General features: G+C 43.9%; 1 protein-coding gene across 3 annotated transcripts in view; it reads right to left on the bottom strand.

The window, feature by feature from the left end:
• Positions 1–2731: 2731 nt before the first annotated feature.
• Positions 2732–18614, bottom strand: part of EPG5 (ectopic P-granules 5 autophagy tethering factor) — a 64640-nt gene continuing 48757 nt past the window's right edge. For all 3 annotated transcript variants that reach the window (XM_075725844.1, XM_075725845.1, XM_075725846.1), the window contains 8 exons: positions 18370–18555; positions 12682–12891; positions 12391–12535; positions 9851–10093; positions 8825–9044; positions 7069–7284; positions 5972–6086; positions 2732–4694 (listed from right to left, as the gene is read on the bottom strand). In XM_075725844.1, the coding sequence (XP_075581959.1) occupies positions 4512–4694; positions 5972–6086; positions 7069–7284; positions 8825–9044; positions 9851–10093; positions 12391–12535; positions 12682–12891; positions 18370–18555 (1518 nt within the window). In that variant the 3' untranslated portion in view covers positions 2732–4511. The remainder of the gene's footprint in view (positions 4695–5971; positions 6087–7068; positions 7285–8824; positions 9045–9850; positions 10094–12390; positions 12536–12681; positions 12892–18369; positions 18556–18614) is intronic.

The raw sequence follows: 18614 nt of genomic DNA, 5'->3' as shown, positions 1-18614 counted from the left end.
CCTACAGGACAGCGTCGTGGGGAAAGCTCTCATACCTTTTCTGAGAAGCCAGCACAACCAGGTGCCTCTCAAGTGGGAGGACAAACAAGAGGAATTAAGAGGTCCACGTGCGGCTGTAGGGCTACAGTCTCACTGGGATGACAGAGATGCTGCGGGATAGCTCCCAAGCCTGGAGCGCTGCCATGGTTGGATACGGCCTCTTCAGGAAGGACAAGGTGGGACAGCGAGGACGAGAAGTTGTCCTTTACGTGAGAGCGCAGCGGGAATGCACAGGGCACTGGCCCGGGGTGGATGATGAGCCAGCCGAGAGCTTACAGGTCAACAAACACAGGTGATGGTGTGGTGGGCATCCACTACAGACCACCTGCCCAGGATGTGCGCAAGGAAGAAGCCCCGTGTTGGCAGGCCCTGGTCCTCACAGGGGACTCAAACCAGTATATACTGGAGGGACAAAACACAGCAGCACACGTGCCAGGGGGTTCTAGTAATGACCTCGAATGGCCCAACAAGCATGTTCCAGTTCCTCCCCCCTTTTTCCCCCCCAGTTTCTGCATAGTCAGGGTTTGGGAGGATTTGGCCATTGCTCTGTCGAGCACTTCAGCTTCCAGACTAAGTGATAGCAACTCCCATCACCAGTGCCCCAGCCCCTGTGGGACGCTGTAGAGTCAGCCTGCAGACGAAGCACTCTCTGCACCTTCCATGCATCTTGCTGCTCAGATTCCTAGTTTTCCATTCCACCGACTTAAGTAATTGCCTCAATCACCTGTTATGTCCATTTCCCTATTTGGCCTTATTTTCTTAATAAATACTTAAGCTGCAATCCACAGGCAACAGTTCATCCCAACGCAACACCACCTGTGCCAGTCAAACGTCCAAAAAGCCACAGATCTTCATCCTCCGACTAAGCTGCATGAATTATCCAAAAGGCACACTTGTTATTAAGTAGCTGACGTTCCAATTTCATCTCTTTCTGCTGCAATCTACAGTGCTAAAAACAACACAAAACTCAGTTTTCTTCTGAAATTACCCGGTTACATTTATGATGTGAAAAAGAACACTGCAGTTTGGGGTAGGAGGGAGGGTGGGAGATGCTGGGAATGTGAAAGTCTTTCCAGTAAAACTAGAAGAAACAAAAAGTCAATCTGTCGGGCACCGTTTGGAGAATGAGACACCAAGCACCGGCGTGCACATTTGTGCCAGTGGATCTGTTAGTTCATAAAACTGCTCTCCTTTGTTTGAGGAAAGCACAGGTTCAGACTTCTACCACTCTCCAAGAAGCCAGCAGATCAGTTTGTGGGTAACGTGCACATTGTGCCCCTGTACTCGGCACTGGTGAGGCCACACTTCAAATACTGTGTTCAGTTTTGGGCCCCTCAATACAAGAAAGACATTGAGGTGCTGGAGCGTGTCCAGAGAAGGGCAACAAGGCTGGTGAAGGGTCTGGAGCACAGGGCTGGTGGGGAGCGGCTGAGGGAGCTGGGGGTGTTCAGCCTGGAGAAGAGGAGGCTGAGGGGAGACCTGATCGCTCTCTACAACTGCCTGACAGGAGGGGGGAGTGAGGTGGGTGTTGGCCTCTTCTCCCAAGTAGTTAGCAATAGGATGAGAGGAAATGGGCTCAAGCCGCACCAGGGGAGGTTTAGATTGGATATTAGGAAAAATTTCTTCACAGAAAGGGTAGTCAAGCATTGGAACAGGCTGCCCAGAGAGGTGGTGGAGTCCCCATCCCTGGAAGTGTTCAAAAAACGGGCAGATGTGGCACTTGGGGACATGGTTTAGTGGGCATGGGGGTGTTGGGTTGATGATTGGAATGATGATCTTTGAGATCCTTTCCAACCTTAATGATTCCTCGTTTTACTTCCATTAAAAAAAGAATCCAGCCACCAAGCCAGGAAACGTGGAATTAATTATTACTCTACCCTTAGTTGGTTTAGTGGTGGACTTGGTAGTGTTAGGTTAATGGTTGGACTGGATGATCTTAAAGGTCTTTTCCAACCTAAACGATTCTGATTCTATGATCAAAAATATCAGCTCACTGAATTCTCCCCATTTCTTAGGGCCTACCATAGTATTATTCAGAGAGTACTTTAACCATGATAAAACAAATCATTTTCATCACAATTATTGGATCGAGAAGTGGTGAAAAAGTCAACAGCATCACTCCTATTACATATTAAGCAGTAAGTTATTACAGAAGCTGTTTCAATGGTCCAGACAAATGGACAGGATGATGGTGTCAATGGCATTTGCTGACAGCAGTGATCCCAGCCTGGTCCAGCCCTGCCCACCAGCAAAGCCCTCAGCAAGGATGCTGTACCACCAGCACTGGAGGCATAATTTTCCCCTACTTCCCTCCACACCACCAGCCTTCCCCTCATTTGGGATAAATACCAAATTCCACAGTCTGGGTCAGCTGTGAGCACTGAAAGACCTGAACGAGTGCATCATCCAACTGTCACGTTATCACAGAGTTTTGGGGAATTTTGTCCCGACAGAGAAATGTTATTTATGCCATTACATAGATGAGCTTTCTCCTGGGTTCTGGGCACAAAACCAGGCTGTTGTATCCCATACATGTTAAATCCAGGATGTCAAAGAGAAGAGTCGCCAAATCTCCATCAACTGAGCAACTGCGTGGCACTCCCCCAGCATACTTTCATCTCCAAGAACAATTACGTATTACCTGATGTGGAGTCTTCCAGCAAGTTGAAAATATCATGGCTTTTGTCACAAATTACTTGATTTTTCATTTTTATTTTGCATGGTCTTTGCAGACATAGCATGTTATAAATACAACACTTGTAAAAACTCAACAGCTGAAACAATACCTCATTTTAAAAGTGCACGTCAAACACATATTTCTGACTTTTTCACATTTTTATGCAACTGATCAGTAACATTGAATCTAATAAAACCAGTGCTTTTAAGTCTTTGGGGGTGGGGGGGGAAAGCAGCAGAATGTATTCTTCCAGGCATGAATTTTCCAAAACGGTCTGTTAAAAAACACACTGCATCGATACCTGGTTAATATACAGAGGGATGTACATATGTATATATGTATGTATATATATTTATAGGCTCGCAGATAGAGCAAAGAACTCTAAGACCACGTTAAGATGAAGGTGATCTAGTGACCCAGCTGGCATAGTTAGCAGAATCCATCAGGAAGAAAAAGGTGATTTGTCCTCCAACACCGGAACCACAGTTAAGAGCAACACTTCAAAGCATTACTGACCAGACAGTAGGTAGCACATTTCCTTCCCCTAGTGACAAGAACTAATGTTTTAACATGTAACCATGTTCTAAACATAAAGGCACAATTAATGGAGGAAGAGAAGAAGCGATCATTGTTCCTTCATAGAGGGGTACAGACTGGGACTGCTGGACCTTGGGCCACCTCAAATAGATCAGTGATAAGAGGGACAACGTTAGACAAGCAACCGGGGAAACTCGCCTTCTGCTTTCCCCAAACAAAGGTGCATCTTATCACCAGGCAAGGCAACAAAACCAGTGATCATTCAGCTGAAACAAGAGATTTACAGGCTCATGGCTCAGGCTTTGGCAATAGAATTTTAACAAGTGATCACCAAATTTAATACAATATAAATACCTTTTCACAGTGTCATCTAAAATCTTGTCGTGTCATGCCCAGTTAGGAAGAAAAGAATAAAGTGGTGAGCATCCACTTGTTAAACCACTGTTTCCTAAACAAGCAGACTTTCAGAATTAAGGGATCCCATCTAACATGAACATAACTGACTGTTCCCCTCCCAGAAACTAGGGATCCAGAAAACCCACCTCTGGATTTAAGTCACCTGACTTAAAAATAATTTGGCTAGAAGTGACTTGCATTTAATCAAGCAATATAGTTGCAGATTCACTAATATTTAGAAAAAAAGGAAAAAACAAAAGTTCTTCAGTTCAAATTTTAGGTTGTGTTTACAGAAGTGGAAGAAGTTTGTAAGCATGCCTTTCAACTACAGATTTCTGTGGGATAGTAAAAAAAAAAAAAAAAGGCAAAATTTAAAATACTATCTTTCCAAATACAGTCACTTCAAAGGTCTCCAAACACACACTCACCTAAGATTTAGAGGTACCATGGTTAACAAAGTCAAAACCTCTTTTATACACAATCCTCCACTCACTTTGAACTGGCCTGAGCAATGATACATTGGAAAATAAAAAAGGCACAAAGCAAAAACTTAAGATGCTACAGGATGAGCTTTCCTGTCTAATGATTTGTACATCTATGCTCAGTATCCTCCTCTCAGATGTGCATCACACACAGGAAGATACTCAAGTGTTTTCAGTCAACAAAAACCAATTCCACAAGCCTACAAATCAAAAGAAAAGAAAGAAAACACTAAAGAGTAGAAAAACTTGCCAGTGTACAGTTCCCATTCACATTTCTGACTTAAAGTGGAACTCTGAAAGGTCAAAATTACTTGTGCAATAACAACATTAAATGTAAACCAGAGTAATCAACATTGCATGATTCTGCGAGCTCAGTGCTGCTACCGTATGCTGTCCAAATAATGCACTTCTGGGTACAGGGTGTTAATAAGGAGAGCCAAGAGATTATTGCCGTCTCGAAGACAGTGTTCTGGATGTTTGATGAACTGAGAAGCCTGGGAGAGCTGCTCTTGATAATCCATATATTGTTTGTTTGATGCCATAGATTCAAGAGTATTCAGTGCCTATAGATACAAGGGAAAAAGCCTGTTAGCTGTGCGTACTTCAGTCCGTAACAAACCAGTTCATGAGCCACCATATTCACAACTCCACTAGAAGATCCTTATTTACTAGAGGTCCTGGAATATTTGGAACAAGACATTTGTAAAATACAATCACGTAAGAGTGTTTCAAGTCAACTCATATTTTTCAAGCTGTTCTTTCCCTGAGATCAACACAACAACTGTTCTACCAAGGCTTGCTAGGATTCTGTAACCCAAATATTGTCAAATATTTACTTCATGAGCTCAAGACATGGTTTCAGGGAAATTACACTGAACTACAAACTGCAACACACTTAACTATTCACTTCAGGTTTTTCTTATGAGCGTCTTTGACTTTTATGAAAGTATTCTCTTGCTCCCATTAATAACGTTACAGAGACAATGTCAAGTTAGAAATTATATGTAAAAGAAACTATGCTGGCAGTACCAGCCACGGCAAACACTGGAAATAATCTCAACAAGTTTCATTCATTTCTTAGAGAAGAGAAACAAGTTGTACCAAGTCAGTCACTTTGCTTTGGTTTCTAACCAACTCCTCTTTTCTCTTCGCATGCACTTACTGAAACATAAAACATTCCTTCTTTAGCGTGTGCACTGACCATGTTGATTTGTCACAGGGTTTTTAAGCCCTGATCTCACACAAACAAATATTAGTGGGAATGTAGTCCTGCTTTATCACTGAAAAGCAGTGCAATCGCAGCAGCATTGGTTTTTCCTGTTTGTTTTAAATTCCTTCTACCTGCTATGTTCCAAAGTTTCTGAACTCGGGGTTTACAGATTAAGTTTGTCTGCACCTTTTCAGTGTATAAGATTAGAAACTCATGCCTTCATATTCATACAGAATGCTGTATAAACAGTTTTACCTAGGATCACTTTAGGTTAGGGCTCAGACACACAGTCCTGCTACCAGAGTTCAGCAAACTTGCATCATCACCTGGCAAATTCCAAGATGGTGTTTTGATGTATAGCAAAATAGCACACAATTTTGTGATACTTCCCCTTCCCCAAGAAATGAGAGCAACAAGCTACTTCTGAAATTCAAAATTTAAAGCCAGGTGTAAAGCAGTAGCAAAAAAAAAAAAAAAGATTGAGGGCATTCAGAGCCAAATAAAATCAACAAGTTGAGAGTAGGATTTAGCTTGAAGCAATGCTTGCAGTGACTCTTATAAGCCTCAGCCCGCAAACTGAGCGAGCGCACGAAGAGGGCAGTCAAGAAGCCAGCAACTGGCACACCCTACCTGCTGGGCCTTCTGCGACAGCTTTGGCTCTGACCCCGCTTTCAGGCGGACTTGATTTTCTGTAGGAATCTGCACCGAGAGGAAGGCAGACAAACTGCGGGCAACCACCCGAAACCTTGCATAGGGAAAAGCACAGAGAGAGAAGGTGGTATCAAATTTGCAAGTCCTCAACAGCAGATGAACTAGATTCTATCCCGTGAGATACCTCTTGCATGAGGAACGTAGGAAAGGCTTTACAGGACCTTTTTCAATGCATTAGAAAGAAAAAAAAAATCACTTTAATACATACATAAATAGTTTATCATACATACTACAGGGTAAGATAATACCATACATACGAAATGTTACATCTGTTCCAAGGTTAGCTGCAGCCTTGAGGCCACATGTGAAATACTCCTCCATTTCACAGCCTTTGCAACACCCACATCAGCCAAATCAAGGGATGAGTTGAAAGAGACTAAGATTTCGGAACAATTTTAACAGGATTGCATCCCAGGTGGTCTTTATAAACATTTAGTTATGTTTAGGTACTGTGTTGAATTGGTGTTACACAAACATTTACATATTTTTTCTTGGCATTCTTTCCATAGTGAACTTGATTTTAATACCTAACAACCAAACTTGGTGTGTCTCTTTAGAAGGTAAAGAGAGTAACAAGCAAGCACTTATTTCATTGAGCTTCTCTTAACGCTTCCAATACCTCAAGGTTAAGATGGACAAGGCAACGTGCATGTGATGATACAAAATTCTTATGAGGTCAACTGGAACAGTCTTCTACAGACCAGGTGAAAGTATTTTCCACTAACAGTCTCCCTACCAACTTCGCTGGAGATGGACATAAGCCAGAGTCACAACTGCATTTTCTTTCCTTTTCCACCACAAACTTTGCAGAAGTTCATATTCACTTCTTAACCAGATTAAAATACTCAGTACATTTTTTTCTATGGTGGGCCCAAACAAGTTTATAGGTTTGGGGACAGCATGGATTCAGAACATCTTTTGACATTGCACTGTGCAGTCTGGATCCAGGCTGCAGCTTAACATGACGACTCATTAAATCAACTAATGCACTGTTCAATTCACACTTCAACCCTTACCTGGGTGACAAAGGAGACCTCCTGCCTAGCCCAATAGCACCAAGTATTCCAGAAGTCAGTCTCTCCTCAGCCAGCTGACTCTGCCTGCCCTGGATTGACAGCAGTGTCTGAATGACAGATTCGATCAGAACAGTGTCATCTTGCTCCATCTGAATCAAGGATAACTGCATGGCTTTATGCCACCAAAGAAACAGCTTTGCCTCTTCCTTGGCTGAGCTTTAGGTAAGATTTAAAAGAATAAAAAAAAAGTATAAATTAAAAAACAAAACAAAAAAAACCAACCCAAACAAAAAAACCCCGAAGAGTCAGATGCATAGGTAAAGAAGTTTGTATCTCTCCCCATTAGGCCTACAAAGAATTCAGATGGTTACTTAACGACAGCTAATCTTACTATATGAGGATAGCATAACTATACTACCCCATCAGTTACTACACTGTTGTAACTGCTGTTGTTACGGATCTGATGCAGACATCAGCTAGCAGGTTTTAAGGGCCTGTAAGAGGACAAAGAACAATGCTTCCTTTTAAGCTTTACAACTGGGAATAAATGATATTGCAGCCGTAAGTAGACTTAAATTTGTCTAAGACTTGGTATAAAAGGAATGAAGCGCTATCTCTACTCTTTCTTTTTTCTTCACTTAACAATAAAACACTTTAGGAAGCACTAGCTGTTGTTTCCACAACAATTTAGACTTTTAATATTATCTTCTAGAGAAGGAAACATTGAAATTTTTTGTTGAGCAAAGCACAAAGTGAAGTTCCCCCTATGATATTTTTAATCTTTCCCCTAACAGTTTGCAGTTTAGGTAAACAAGCTCAGATTTTCCACATAAAGCATCAGCACGAGTTTCCTGCATCAGACTATCCTCGCGTTACTCTGCCCAGTCATTTCCCATCTCAGGCACCCTCAGCTTTGATGTTCAGAGCAAGGTTTAATTTACTGTGCATGGTGGCTTTGCTGTCTCCTTCACACTTTGGCAATCAAATTACTACGGTACCTACAAAAGCCAAAGTATTCTCTTAATTTCAAGAAACAGCAGGAATGTACATTTTCCCAAAATGTTCTTTCACAGCAAATAAGAACATTATCAACATTAATACAGAAAAATATTCACCATAAATTCTGGCAATTTCAGCAGCAGCTGTAAATACTGTACTTACATAATTTAAGTACAAAGTATTATCATTTTAACCCCAAAGCTATCCATCCTTTCCCACCAGAACCCTGTTATCTAATAAGTTGTTTTGCAGCTATAGAGGCTGCTAACTCTGGGCACCCCACCAGATCCACTGTGTTCAGATTTGGTTCAGAGCTGCTGACAGTCCCCACTGAGCAGCTTTGAACACCAGGTCTTCTCAGGAATGTCAAACTGAGTATTTAGCACATAACTCATCCCACCTAGTGGACATTCTGGAAAGTGGAACCCACAGTGATGTAGGGTTTGCTTCAAGTAAATTTAACTGAGCACAAATCCAGGCTGCCATTGAAATCAAGCTTCTCTGACTGAAAATTGATCAAAACTGCACCAGAAGCGTTCAAGCAAATAAAATTCCCTCTTCTGTTTAACCACAACAACGATGAGTGTCGGCACTGGGGTTGGGCAGACTCCGTAACAGTGGATATAGAAGGACTGGCCATTTCATCCAGCAGCCTAGCGAAATTAGCCTAATTAACCTGGCCACCTAATTATACCAGCTATACAACTGCAGCCTTATTTAAAAGTCAGGGCATATTCAGAAGCCTCAAGTTTTGTACCTTGGGTACACTTGCTCCAGCCATTTACTGATGGTTAGCAGGATCTTCATTTCATTGGTAAGAGTCTGGTCAGTGTTTAGGCATTGCAGCAGGTAGACATACAGGGTCAAGTAGCTTCCTAAAGACAGACATTCCTGCAGGAATTCTTCCATGGTTAGCTCAGGAACTTGGAGGGAGGCGAGTATAGGGCCCCAGCCTAAATCCTGGTGGTGAGGACAATCTAGAAAGAAAACACAAGGACAGAACAAAGAGCATGTGAGAAAGCAGCACTTAGTAAAACCTAAGACCTAGAACTACTTCACTGTGTTGCTATAAGTTACAGAATTTGGGCTGGTTTAGCTGTTTTCCAGGTAATACGTTTGTCGTGCAGCTCTGCTGGAGAGAAGAGAAAAGAAAAACTCCACTACCATAGGGCACCTCCTCGAGGTCAAGGTGAGGTATTTTCCCAGCATTCAGTCAGGATTAAATTTGAAAATTTTAGCAATGGAAATTTAAGTATCTCCTTCAGGTGTACTGAAATCTGATCACACAGAATGTGGAAAAAAAACCATGCAGTTCCACAAGGATTATGTAAACAGAAAGAAAAAAAAAAAAAAAACCCACATCACAGAATTTCAGAGTTTTACCAATCAAGAATATTGTTTTTTCTTAAATTAGCCTACAGAACACTAGAGGAAGGGACAAATACCTGTTTTGTTCTCTTGGGATGATTCTTTTTAAAAAAAGTCCTCCCATTTTAGGTGGAAAAATGGCAACCGTTACACTGACAGGTATAGTTCTTAAGAAAATGCACAATTGGAGCAGTTGGCCTAATTTTTCTACATCTAGTTACTACAGCACGTCTATGTGTGATGGCTGGGAGCCATCACGTACAAAGAAAGGAGCTCTGATTACGGAAACCAGATTAAAACCCAGTTCCAGTACTGGGCAGCGTGAAGCCATAAGGATCCCAGATGATTTTGTATTTAATGGGCATCCAAGACCGACCAAAGTTTTTGAGACAAGCAGCAGAAGACAGGCTCCTACCTTCATTGAAGTAAGCAGTGATGCAGGCTTCTGTCGTCTCTGCCATGTGTCGCACGGAGGCCAGGCTCTGACACGCTGCTGTGAGAAGGGGCATCGCTAGCAACCCGTGCACTTTGCCGTCAATCCACCTTCGTAAGCTCCCCCGTAGCGACTCGGCTGTTGCGACGCTAGAATTGTTCATCATCATCAGCGTTTCTGTAAAGAGACCGCTGAGGGCCATATGACGCGTTTGCAGATCCATATCTGAAAGTCAGAAATATGAGAACCATTTCAGTAAATAGACACTAGAACCCAAATTCAACTTCATGAACCCTTTCTGTAGATACTGGGAAAAGCCTCTTGCTCATTACACACCTCAATTCCTTGCCTGTACTCATGAAACGGCAGCAAGCCACCCACTCCTCGCAGCCCCTTCCCTGGATGAGATAGTTCATCATTCATTAAACAGAGACAGCTCACAAGACTGTATAGCAGAGTACATTGGAGCCCATCTTTCACCTAGGGTCTTTTACCATGACTACAGTGTAAATAAATTGAACGATAAAGCAGGTTTACAGTCTCCAAGAAAACCTGGGTATTAAAACACAGTATAAAGCACAGCTTAGAGTGAAACAACCAAGATCTTAGATTATTCAATTTGAAATATGACCGAGATGAGCCCTGAAGTGTTGCAATCCCCTCATGCATTTCCAGGATTCTAGATTTCCTGCTAATCCCAGTGTTCAGCCCCAGAATATTTTTTTGAAACCATCTCTTGGCATTGCCTGAACATGTTATCATGGGCCACCTCTAACAGTACTCTTGAAGCACAAACATTTCCTGCGCTTGGCTTTTAAAAGTCTACAGAGTAGACCTTTGCAATATTGATGAAAAAAGCCACCATTGTTATAAAAGAAAATTTTCAAGCAACATCAGGCATTGTAAAAGGAAAAATTTCAACTGGTTATGAAGAAAAGTTGGGCACAAAGAGGGATTAATCACCAGAAAACATCACCCAAAGAGGTTGAGACTTGCACACTTGCAGATATTTGGAAGCTCACCAGACAAGGCCCTGACCAACCTGATTTAACTTTGAAGCTAGCCCTGGTTTGAGGAGGATGTTGGACTACAGGCCTCCAGAGCTCCCTTCCAAGCTAAGCTATTCTGTTTGTATCATCTACCTACTAAGGAACTGAAAAAAAAAAAAAAAGGGCAAAAAAAAAAAGCCCCAAAAGTGATCTGTCATGGCCCAGCTCCCCAGTAAGGTACACATCTTATCACAGACCAAATGAGAAAGACAATGCCAGGAGGTTCACTGACGTGGGTAAGATCACAACTACTTTTATAGCCAAGTCCCGCTTCACAGGCTGCAGACCACCGAGGAGGACCACCACCAGACACCTGACACCAGGGCCCACCAGATCTCCTGGGACAAGTCCTGGCACAGCACCCCTGCAAGAATTCCAGCCTTCTCCTCCCTGGCTGTTGTCAACAAAAGGTGCTGCCCCAGAGGCTCTTCCAAAAACCTCCACCAGCCCCCTCCAAACCTCAGAGAGAAGGTAAATCAGATACACACCACCCCTTTCCTGCCACTCTGCATCAGTGATCCTCCTGCACTCCACAGCCTGGTTGAGCAACACGGAACATTCTCTCTTTCAGCCCTAGAACACATACAGGCGTGCACAGGGGCTCATGAAACAGAGCTGCTCCTCTTATACTAGAGCTCCTGCCTCCTCCAAAATTTCTCAGCTACGAGGAGTGTCAGCAGCAACAGCCAAGCCTTCACTTCTCTTCAGGTCCCAAAGAGTTTTAACTGACTATGGGGCTGTCCTACAGAGCTTCCAAGTAGCAATACAAGTACTGAGAGACAGTTGTCACCCTCACAGATTTTCAGACACTTTCTTTTCACTCTTGCTAGCAGACCTGTGTGGGTCATGGACAGGAAAAGACACAACTCCTAACACGTATTTCTGTGTAGTACTGTGAGACGACTGATTTCGCCCAAAGTTTTAGTTTAATAGAGGAAGTTCAGGATGGTGCTAATACTAAAACTGAGATCAATATAAATGCTGCAGGTGTGGACACACCACACTACTAGTGTACGTCAACGTAATTCCCCTACATCAGTAGGGTCGGTTTTCCTAATTGCACAACAGTTTAGAACCCTTCCCCTTGGGACAAAGAGGGTGTATTTGTGTCATCCTTCCTTTTAAAAAAGGATGCAAATGCCAAATAAAATTTAAAAAAAGATTAAAAAACTAGACAACAAAGAAAAGAATCCCTCGAGCTTCTGTATATATCAGTCAGTTTTATTCACAACATAACCCCTGTTTTTTCTGTTGGTTCTGTCACTCTTGACAGCTCTACAGGGTAACGTTCATATTTTTGTTTTGTGTTAATATACCACCAATACATACATCAGAGCAACATGCCCTGCTCCCCATAAGGGAGACATTACAGTAGTGTAAATAATTACACAGTCAGAGATGTTCAACAATCCATGCCACAGAATAAAGGATCTTGGCAGCTTTAAAGTGACTTCTCACTTCTTTAACACAAACCTGGAGGATTAAAGATGACTACATCATCTAGCAAATTGGACATTTCTTGTTCCAAAACTGCAAGAGTAATCTTTCCACTCTGTTCTAAGGTGCTGAGAAATTGTACCACCTGGCGAATGTATGCTCGGCACTTCAGTGTTGCATCCTGTTAATCAAAATTAAAATCAATTAGGAAAAAAAAAAAAAAATCATGCCTAGAACTCTTTCCACACTCCATACATAACATACAAAAGCCAAACATTGCAAATGATAAGAACAGCTCACAGGCACTGCAAAACCAGTTCAACTTACGAGGTGGACGTGACTATCCGAAGATGCACCAAAGCCTGCTGAGATTTTCAGAAGCTTCACTATCAGTTCAGCTGCAGGATCCTTAGCAAGGATAACAGAGGGAGGGTAGTGACTGTTGCAGTAGCTGATGATGCTTTGATAAGATGAAATGCCCACAAGCTGCCAAGGAAGGGAGCTGGTCTGTCCAAGAAGATTTATGAGTGGCGATTCCTGAAGATTTAAAGACACCCGTCTAAGCTCGACTTTCTTTACTGTTTTAAATTAATATTCACAGTACTCGATATTGGAAGGAAGCCCAAACTCCAAAATTTGAAGGAGACAGAGCAGAAACCCCACAGAAATAGTTGACCACTAGGAGTCTGCCTGGAAAGCAACTCCTCATTCAAGCAGCAAGCCAACAGATGTATGCCATCTCTAGCATTCACGTAACAGTACTCAGACTGCTGCAGCAGCTCTAACCAAACAGAAAAGTCAGGGAGAGGCATTAAAATTTGACATGTAAATATGTAAAGACAGCTAGAAAGAAATGGAGAACCTACAAGGTAAAGTCACTTCAGTGGAGGTTTAAAAAAGGCATTAAAAGAATTATTAAAAAAAATTAATATAAGTTCACAGTGATCAGGGACAGAAGCTGGGTTCCTCGATTTTCTGTTCAGTGAATCATCTACCAACCCAGGGGACTCCTCAAGTGCTTATTCTCATAAATCCCATCCTGAACAGTACAGCAGCCTACAGTGTCCACAACTCGCACAGGCAGTGCAAGTACGCAGATGAAAGTCTCTCTGTCTACAAGCAGCAGAAAGCCTAGTCTCAGCTACCGCCATCCTCCTCTCACGGGTTCATTACTTCTGCAAATCAAAAGGGCCCACCCTGGACACTGAGAAGCACCAAATTTCTCCATGTTAAAGAATGAACAAATACTGGAATTGTGTTGACGACCAACACAACCTAAAGACTTTAAAATAGAATCATAGAATCGTTTAGGTTGGAAAAGACCTTTAAGATCATCCAGTCCAACTATTAACCTACACTACCAAGTCCACACTAAACCAATCAAGGGTAGACTAGGCTAAACCATGTCCCAAAGTGCCACATCTACCCGTTTTTTGAACACTTCCAGGGATGGGGACTCCACCACCTCTCTGGGCAGCCTGTTCCAATGCTTGACCACCCTTTCCGTAAAGAAATTTTTCCTAATTTCCAACCTAAACCTCCCCTGGTGCAGCTTGAGCCCATTTCCTCTCGTCCTATCGCTAACTACATGGGAGAAGAGACCAACACCCACCTCACTACAACCTCCTTTCAGGTGCTTGTAGAGAGCGATAAGGTCTCCCCTCAGCCTCCTCTTCTCCAGGCTGAACACTCCCAGCTCCCTCAGCCGCTCCCCACCAGCCCTGTGCTCCAGACCCTTCACCAGCTCCGCTGCCCTTCTCTGGACACGCTCCAGCACCTCCATGTCCTTCTTGTATTGAGGGGCCCAAAACTGGACACAGTATTCCAGGTGCAGCCTCACCAGCGCCGAGTACAGGGGGACGATCACCTCCCTGCTCCTGCTGGCCACACTATTAGACTACATCAACAAGAACGTGACACCGGTACATCAAGTACTTCTCAAGTTGCTCATGCACTGGGACATAGGGCTGAGAAAGTTTGAGATTTAGGTCAAGGTGTCACAGGAGCGTTCTGGGAGGTAAAAACCAAGTGAGAACGTGTCAGTTTAACACACTGCTGGAGGCTAGGAGGGAATTCCTGAGGTTGACTCATACAAGGTACAAACAGGTACCATCTGAAGCTTGAGAAGCTTCTGATAAGTAAATACATTCAGGTCAAAGCACGTGAACTCCAGTAATTTTCCGAAACTGGAATACAGTGTTCATCAAAGGCTGCTGGTGACATCTTGACACAGCACCTCGTAATGCCTCAGAGGAAACAGAAAACGGAAGATGCTGCAAGTGGGAGAAAGCTGACAGATGTGAAATGGGACTTCTTGAAAATTACCCAGCCCCTCTAGAAGAGTCCTCCAGAAGCAATGGACTGAATCAGACTGTGCTAAATTTACCCACAGAGAGCTCTTGGCAAAAGCAGGGCTTGGAAAGTTCATTCTAACACCCAGTGTTTCCCTTCCCTATTTCAAATTCAGAAATACTGGAATGTAACCGTAAATGGGGAAAAGCGCTGAGAAATCAGAGATGATCAAATCGCAGCAAGGGGACAAGAAAACTCAACTAAGATTCAACAGATAAAGCAATCTGTCCCCAGTAACTCATCAGAAGCAAACAGTGACAAACTTCTTAAAGATATACCTGGTCTTCAAGTGTTGTTACATCCTTGTGACTTGTCATCACACCATATGGAGTCAGGCAGGGAGCGTTTTATGGTAAGAAATAAGTGTTTGCAAAAGCGGTTCTAAGTAAGGACTGAACAACACTTATCTATAACTCCTGAGAAAACCAATATTTTCTTTTTAGAGAGCTATGAAAAAAAACTACGCTCAGATCAAGCGCCGCTCCTAACCTCACAGGGACTAATCCCATTGCTGAGTTGTGCCTACGCTGAAGCGTGACCAGTACTGAAGATCAGGTTGGAAAACATCACGAACGTGCACGGTAAGAGACAGAGCCGGGCATAAGCTCTTCGTAGATGAACGACTCTTTACCATCCCTCCACACATTTACGTTTGCCACTCAGAAGCAGCAGCAAGGTACAGCAGAGATTTGCGTGACTGGCTGTGACAGAACAAACGTGACTCAGCGAGCCTCCCGACTCCTCTCGCAGCACCACAGGCGCTACAAGCATGAACGGCACAGTCCATGCCGCTCCTGCACTCACGGCACACCGCCTGAATCAAAGTGGGCTGATGCTAGACATCCTTGTCACTCAGGCTCTCAGAAAAAGCTTCACCTTAAGCTATACATAATATTGCATATATATATGCACATGTATCACAGGTGTGTATGTAAATTCTTGCTAATACTACCTCTACTTTGCATGTGCTTATAACTAAGGCTCTCCAAAACCAGGAAAGAGAAAAGGAAACAGACATTTTAATTAAATGCTAGCTTAAGAGGCAGGAAAGATCTACTATGCAGCATCCCATACTTAACTATGGAAAAAACTGCACAGTAGTTTAAAAAAAAAAAAATTGTTATGTAAAACACTAATGAAACTAACATATAAAAACTTGGAGCACAAGCCTTATGAGGCAGTTAATGACCTGCTACACCACCTGGATGCTCACAAGTCTATGGGGCCAGATGGGATCCACCTGAGAGTACTGAGGGAGCTGGCGGAGGAGCTCGCCAAGCCACTCTCCATCATCTATCAACAGTCCTGGTTAACAGGGGAGGTCCCTGATGACTGGAGGCTTGCCAATGTGACGCCCATCTACAAGAAGGGCCGGAAGGAGGACCCGGGGAACTACAGGCCTGTCAGCCTGACCTCGGTGCTGGGGAAGATTATGGAGAGGTTCATCTTGAGCGAACTCCACAGGCAAGTACAGGTCAACCAGGGGATCAGGCCCAGCCAGCATGGGTTCACAAAAGGCAGGTCCTACTTGACCAACCTGATCTCCTTCTATGACCTGGTGACCCGCCTGGTAGATGATGGAAAGGCTGTGGATGTCATCTACCTGGACTTTAGCAAAGCTTTTGACACCGTCTCACATAATATCCTCCTCGGGAAGCTGGCAGCTCACGGCTTGGACAGGCATACTCTTCGCTGGGTAAAGAACTGGTTGGGTGGCCAAGCCCAAAGAGTTGTGGTAAATGGTGTTAAGTCCAGTTGGCAGCCGGTCATGAGCGGTGTTCCCCAGGGCTCTGTTTTAGGGCCAGCCTTGTTCAATATCTTTATCAATGATCTGGATGAGGGGATCGAGTGTGCCCTCAGTAAGTTTGCAGACGACACCAAATTTGGTGGGAGTGTCGATCTGCTCGAGGGTAGGATGGCCCTGCAGAGGGACCTGGACAGGCTGGATCGATGGGCCGTGGCCAACTGTATGAGGTTCAACAAGGCCAAGTGCCGGGTCCTGCACTTGGGTCACAACAACCCCATGCAGCACTACAGGCTTGGGCAGGAGTGGCTGGAAAACTGCCTGGCCAAAAAGGATCTGGGGGTGTTGGCAGATAGCCGGCTGAACATGAGCCAGCAGTGTGCCCAGGTGGCCAAGGCGGCCAACAGCATCCTGGCTTGTGTCAGGAATAGTGTGGCCAGCAGGAGCACGGAGGTGATTGTCCCCCTGTACTCGGCGCTGGTGAGGCCGCACCTGGAATACTGTGTCCAGTTTTGGGCCCCTCAATACAAGAAAGACATTGAGGTGCTGGAGTGTGTTCAGAGACGGGCAACAAGGCTGGTGAAGGGTCTGGAGAACAAGTCTTATGAGGAGCGGCTGAGGGAACTGGGGTTGTTTAGCCTGGAGAAGAGGAGACTGAGGGGAGACCTTATCGCTCTCTACAACTACCTGAAAGGAGGGGACAGTGAGGTGGGTGTTGGTCTCTTCTCCCAAGTAGCTAGCGATAGGATGAGAGGAAATGGGCTCAAGCTGCACCAGGGGAGGTTTAGGTTGGAAATTAGGAAAAATTTCTTTACGGAAAGGGTGGTCAAGCATTGGAACAGGCTGCCCAGAGAGGTGGTGGAGTCCCCATCCCTGGAAGTGTTCAAAAAACGGGTAGATGTGGCACTTTGGGACATGGTTTAGCCTAGTCTACCCTTGATTGGTTTAGTGTGGACTTGGTAGTGTAGGTTAATAGTTGGACTGGATGATCTTAAAGGTCTTTTCCAACCTAGACGATTCTATGATTCTATGAGGAGCGGCTGAGGGAGCTGGGGTTGTTCAGCCTGGAGAAGAGGAGGCTGAGGGGAGACCTCATTGCTCTCTACAAGCACCTGAAAGGAGGTTGTAGTGAGGTGGGTGTTGGTCTCTTCTCCCATGTAGTTAGCAATAGGACGAGAGGAAATGGCCTCAAGCTGCACCAGGGGAGGTTTAGTTTGGATATTAGGAAAAATTTCTTCAGGGAAAGGGCAGTCAAGCATTGGAACAGGCTGCCCAGAGAGGTGGGGGAGTCACCATCCCTGGAGGGGTTCAAAAGGCAGGCAGACACGGCACTTTGGGACATGGTTTAGTGGGCATGGGGGTGTTGGGTTGATGGTTGGACTGATGATCTTAAGAGATCCTTTCCAACCTTAATGATTCCTAGTTTTTACTTTCATTAAAAAAGAATCCAGCCACCAAGCCAGGAAACGTGGAATTGCTGCTCTCCCCTTAATTGGTTTAGTGGTGGACTTGGCAGTGTTAGGTTAATGGTTGGACTGGATGATCTTAAAGGTCTTTTCCAACCCAAACGATTCTATGATTCTATATATTTTTTCTTTCCAAAACCTAGAGAGTTATTTTGTAACTCCAGGACACTGTCTGTATTCATTTGCCTACTCCTTACAACACTACTGAATCACAGCACCTACAGAAGCTTCTTAAAAACAAACAGCAGCTCTTCTCTTCTCACAGAAGCTACGCAAAATGCCTCACATAAGGATTTAGTCTTGGCCATCTCTAGAACACTATTTGGGTATTTTACCCAGGCACTTCCAAGATAATCATTCTGCAAGTCAGAAAGTCATCACAGCCTGTGTCCTTGCTAGTAAAGAATTGTTATTCTTGGGAGACAGACAGGTATGAACCTTTTCAAAAATTACCTCTTTGCCTAGAAGTTGTTCCTCCTTTGCCAACAGGACCATCATATACAGCAAACAGACAATCATGTTGTGAGTCTGAGGATGAGGGTTGGGATTCCAGGCATCAGAGAGGACACTGACCCAGTTTATTTCACATAAAACATAACCCAAGAACAAGAAACAACTCTTGGGGCTGCCTCTTTCAATCTAGGAAGGAGGGAAAAAAAAAAAAAGAAAAAAAAGGACAGGTACATAACAATGCAAGA

The sequence above is a fragment of the Pelecanus crispus genome, chromosome Z (genome assembly GCF_030463565.1).
Source record: "Pelecanus crispus isolate bPelCri1 chromosome Z, bPelCri1.pri, whole genome shotgun sequence".
NCBI classification, from domain to species: Eukaryota; Metazoa; Chordata; class Aves; order Pelecaniformes; family Pelecanidae; genus Pelecanus; species Pelecanus crispus.
This window is presented reverse-complemented; position numbering and strand designations above follow the sequence as displayed.